General features: G+C 37.4%; 1 protein-coding gene across 1 annotated transcript in view; it reads left to right on the top strand.

Annotated features, from left to right (window-relative positions):
* The window catches only part of LOC106522518 (semaphorin-7A), a 15,086-nt gene that overhangs the window by 2,675 nt on the left and 8,512 nt on the right, over nt 1–3,899 (top strand). Inside the window, exons 7-9 of the mRNA XM_014015547.1 lie at nt 1,080–1,191; nt 1,358–1,553; nt 2,971–3,086. Of these exons, the coding sequence (XP_013871001.1) occupies nt 1,080–1,191; nt 1,358–1,553; nt 2,971–3,086 (424 nt within the window). The remainder of the gene's footprint in view (nt 1–1,079; nt 1,192–1,357; nt 1,554–2,970; nt 3,087–3,899) is intronic.

Here is a 3,899-nt window from a genome sequence, read left to right on the forward strand (position 1 = left end):
ACTTCAACGTGAGTAGAAGAAACTCTCTAACTTCTTCCTTTCTTCTTCCTTTGCTCTCTTACTCCCGCGTCTTTAAGGAGCAACCTTCATTTCCGGAATGCAATAGTCCTATTTCCATATAAGGTATGACTGACGGAAAGGTCTGTCACCGCCCCGAAGCTGCATGCTGCAGCGAAGTGTACCTCGGCTGAAGACATACGAAGAAAAAAAACTGTTGACTGCTATCATACATGGTCACAGAAAATGACAGCTGTCACATATTATGACTTCACTGTAGCTAAGGAAATAGTAAAATTTTTTATTCAAAAACTATTTATACTAATTGTTTACATCCTCTACTCGCAGAAAAATAGCTTTTGATCAATGACATGGTGTCTGTTATTAAACTAGAAAAGGGTCACATAATATGATAGCTATTATTTATAGTAGTAATAGTAATAGTAATAGGCTAGTCAACATGCCAGTGATCAGAAGTTATTTTTCTGACATTAGAGGATTTATACAATGAGTAGAATCAGTTTATGATTACATATTTTTATTATTTACCAAGCTATACAATATCTGACAACAGTTATCATATTTTGTGACCCCTGGGTTACACTTTTGGTGTATCATATTCTTCTTTGTGGCCAAGTTCTGTCGTAGAAACGCAACAGCTCCCCTCTGGTCACAATGTATGATGGTCACAAAATATGGTGTAACACCTGTTAAAAAAAACTATTGCTAAATTGTCCATTCGAGTTCACTCCCTGTGGCAAAATAACAATAACCATGTGACTACAGTAATCAGACTGGTCATCAGTGAAAAATCACATTGCAGTCATGAACATTCAGGAACAAACAAACAAACAAAAAGCCACAAATGGTTTTCATGGTTTAAAACATGAGATTTACACCAAGATTCTTGGGTTTTTGTTTTTCCACCTTTTTGTCTGTCTGACTTCTCTTTTCTATTCTGATGTCTTAGCAGTTTAGCTTGAATCTATAGCCTTACTTTTAACCATAGTTTTTTAAGAGAAGTGTAGTCGTTGCATCACATGCCTCCTGGTAACCCTGCTGACTGTGGTGTTTTTCTGCAGGGACATGAGTGCYGTCTGCGTCTACACAATCGGAGACATTAGCGACGTTTTTACGAACTCCAGATTTAAAGGGTCCACAACATACGATGAGCAAGACCAACGCAGGAAAGAGGTAAGCTATTTAAACATGCAAAAAAATAGCCACTTGCTATTTGAATATTTAAAGAAGTTACATTTTTAAATATGACCATTTGCCCAAATTTTTTAAAGCTCGACTGCAGCATAGATGATTGAATAGATCACTGGATCTTTATTTATTTTTGTTTTTGTTTGTACAGTGTGTTCCTGACAGCACAAAGATTTCTCCAGGAATCCTGATGAGGATTAAAACAACATCAGAGGTGGAGCAGCAGGTGCTGCCCATGAACAAGTCTGGACCAATTCTCTTTAAGCATCACAGTTACACTCACATCCAGGTTGATGCTTCGCTGCAGACGGTGAAAGATCATCACGTTGTCATGTTTTTAACTCTGAGTGAGTAAAGGTCATTTTAACAATAGGCAAAAGCTTCTGAACAATAAACTGGACTTTATTGCATATTTTAATCAAATGTTCTGCAGGTATGAGCAGCAGTAGGACTGAGTTATAACCAAAGTGTTGATCTAAAACCCCTGTGTCATGTAAAGTTAAATATGTTTTACARGTTGACTGGAGTTTAATACAAATCATTTCAAAAATAACATTTGTCCTCATTAGGAATGGCAGATTTTCCTTTGGTTCCAGGTTAACTTTCACATATAAAAGCAGGAATGAATTGTCTGCAGTTATCTTGTAAAAAGAGATTTGTTACCCCTCATGACTCCAATTCATTTTACACTTTGGTCTTGATGACTAGATTCTCAGTCATCCAGGTCATGATCAGTCAAAAAAAAAAGTCTAATAAAAAACAACAAAACAAACCATCTTCTATTCTGAAACTTAAGATGTTTTGCTTCTCGTCCAGGAAGTTTCTCAATTTATGGGGGGGTTGAGAAAACTTCCTGGAGAGGAAGCAGAACGTCTTCAGCTTCAGAATAAATCAGCTGCTTTTGTTGTTTAACCTTTTTTTTGGATGAATAACTCTTCACACTTTGGCCTGCTAATGTGCTAAATATAATGCTAATGTCATTTCACATGAGTAAAAATAGATTATGAACAATGAAAAACTAAAAGCTAAAGGTTCTTGATCTGTATTCAGTATTTTTTATTGAAGCAACATATTTATTTTCCTTTAAACAGAAAGTTTTTAAATGACTTGTCTTGATATTTTTATAAAGTTTCTAATGTTTCTACACAAAGTGACTTTTCTGTTTGACTCATTTAAGAACTACTGATCCTCTTGTGACTCGTGTTCTGCTGAAACACTGTAATATATACATAAAAGTGTAATAGGGGAGTATATATAAAGTTTATTGATCTATTTATAGGAACTAACCTCAGTTTTTTTTTCTTTTTTTATGTGCATCAAATTGAATGATGCTGTCAGCAGCTGTGTGTATACTTGTTGAATTCAGAGATAATTTAAAGTTCTTTGGTTTGTTTATTAAAGACATATAGCATGTCTTTGTTTCTCTATGTGTGGCCATGTGATGGACTTGTGACCTGTACAGGGTGTACCCCGCCCCTCGCACTGTGACTGCTAGATATGGGCACCAGTGACCCTAAAAGAAAGAAGCTGGTCAAAACGATGTAATTTTAATTTAGCTGTTGTATTATGCCTCTAACGGAGTGGTTTTGACAGAATGGTGGTGGGTGCACTTGTGATGTGTTTCCACATCTTACTGAAAATGAGGCTGACTCAGACTGAAGTCAAACTAAAGGGGGGTCTGAAGCAACCATTTGTGGTTTGAAGGTGTGGAAAGGTATAAAGGTAACAATGTGTCATCCTTCCTCCTCTTGTGTCTTTGAATAGATGATGGAAGAATACACAAAGCAGKGCAGAATGGGAATCATTCATTCGTCATTGCAGAGTATCAACCTTTTAACATCAACGCCAACATCCTCGGTGTCATCCTCCACCACTCCTCTGTGAGTAACAAAGTCCCACCCACACATCCCATCATTTAAGCCTCAGTGGTTATGGAGGAGTTTATGCAAGTTCAACTGTCTTGAACTTTATATCATGTAATAATACCATTCCCTCAAAAACATGCCCACGGTGTTGCGTTGACTCATGCATGCATGTTCCAGTGTGGGATCATTCACATATTGAATCATGAAGTATTGTTGTGATGACATGCTGAAGTGGGAGTGTCTGAAATGGTAGAAGGTTCTTAAAGAGACAGAGGCCAATTTCAAGGCGTAAATAAAAACCTTGCTTTATAAAACCTAAAAGTTTAAAGCGGTTGTTTTGTAAGACTTTTTGTCATTTGCATAGACATGTTTTTAATATTATTCTTGTCAGAAATCAAACGAGCTTGTGTGGCTTGTCCCTTAGTTGTTCAAGTATTGCCTTAAAGCTAATTTTGTTAACTTATAACATTAGCATTATTTTGCAACTTGCTTCTGTTTAGCATCTTCACGTTTGCTAGGCGACAGGATATTCGCCAGGGTTAGGGCRAGAATAATGCTGAAGGCTAGACTGTCCAAAGTCACAGCCACTTATTTCAGGTCTTCATGGTCTACAAAGGACCTGGCTCACATAGACCGGGTAGGCCGGGTCCTTTGAAGGGCGCAGCCTCATACAGCGCTCCACAGCAGTCCGTCACACATGGTGATAATATTATACTTAAACAAATTTTAAACATCACTGTGAGGTATCTTTAAATGATGCAGAAGTGGTGGCTCCAGTGATTGAACACACACACACACACACACACACACACACACACACACACACAC

Source organism: Austrofundulus limnaeus, unplaced genomic scaffold (assembly GCF_001266775.1).
Source record: "Austrofundulus limnaeus strain Quisiro unplaced genomic scaffold, Austrofundulus_limnaeus-1.0 Scaffold131, whole genome shotgun sequence".
NCBI lineage: Eukaryota > Metazoa > Chordata > Actinopteri > Cyprinodontiformes > Rivulidae > Austrofundulus > Austrofundulus limnaeus.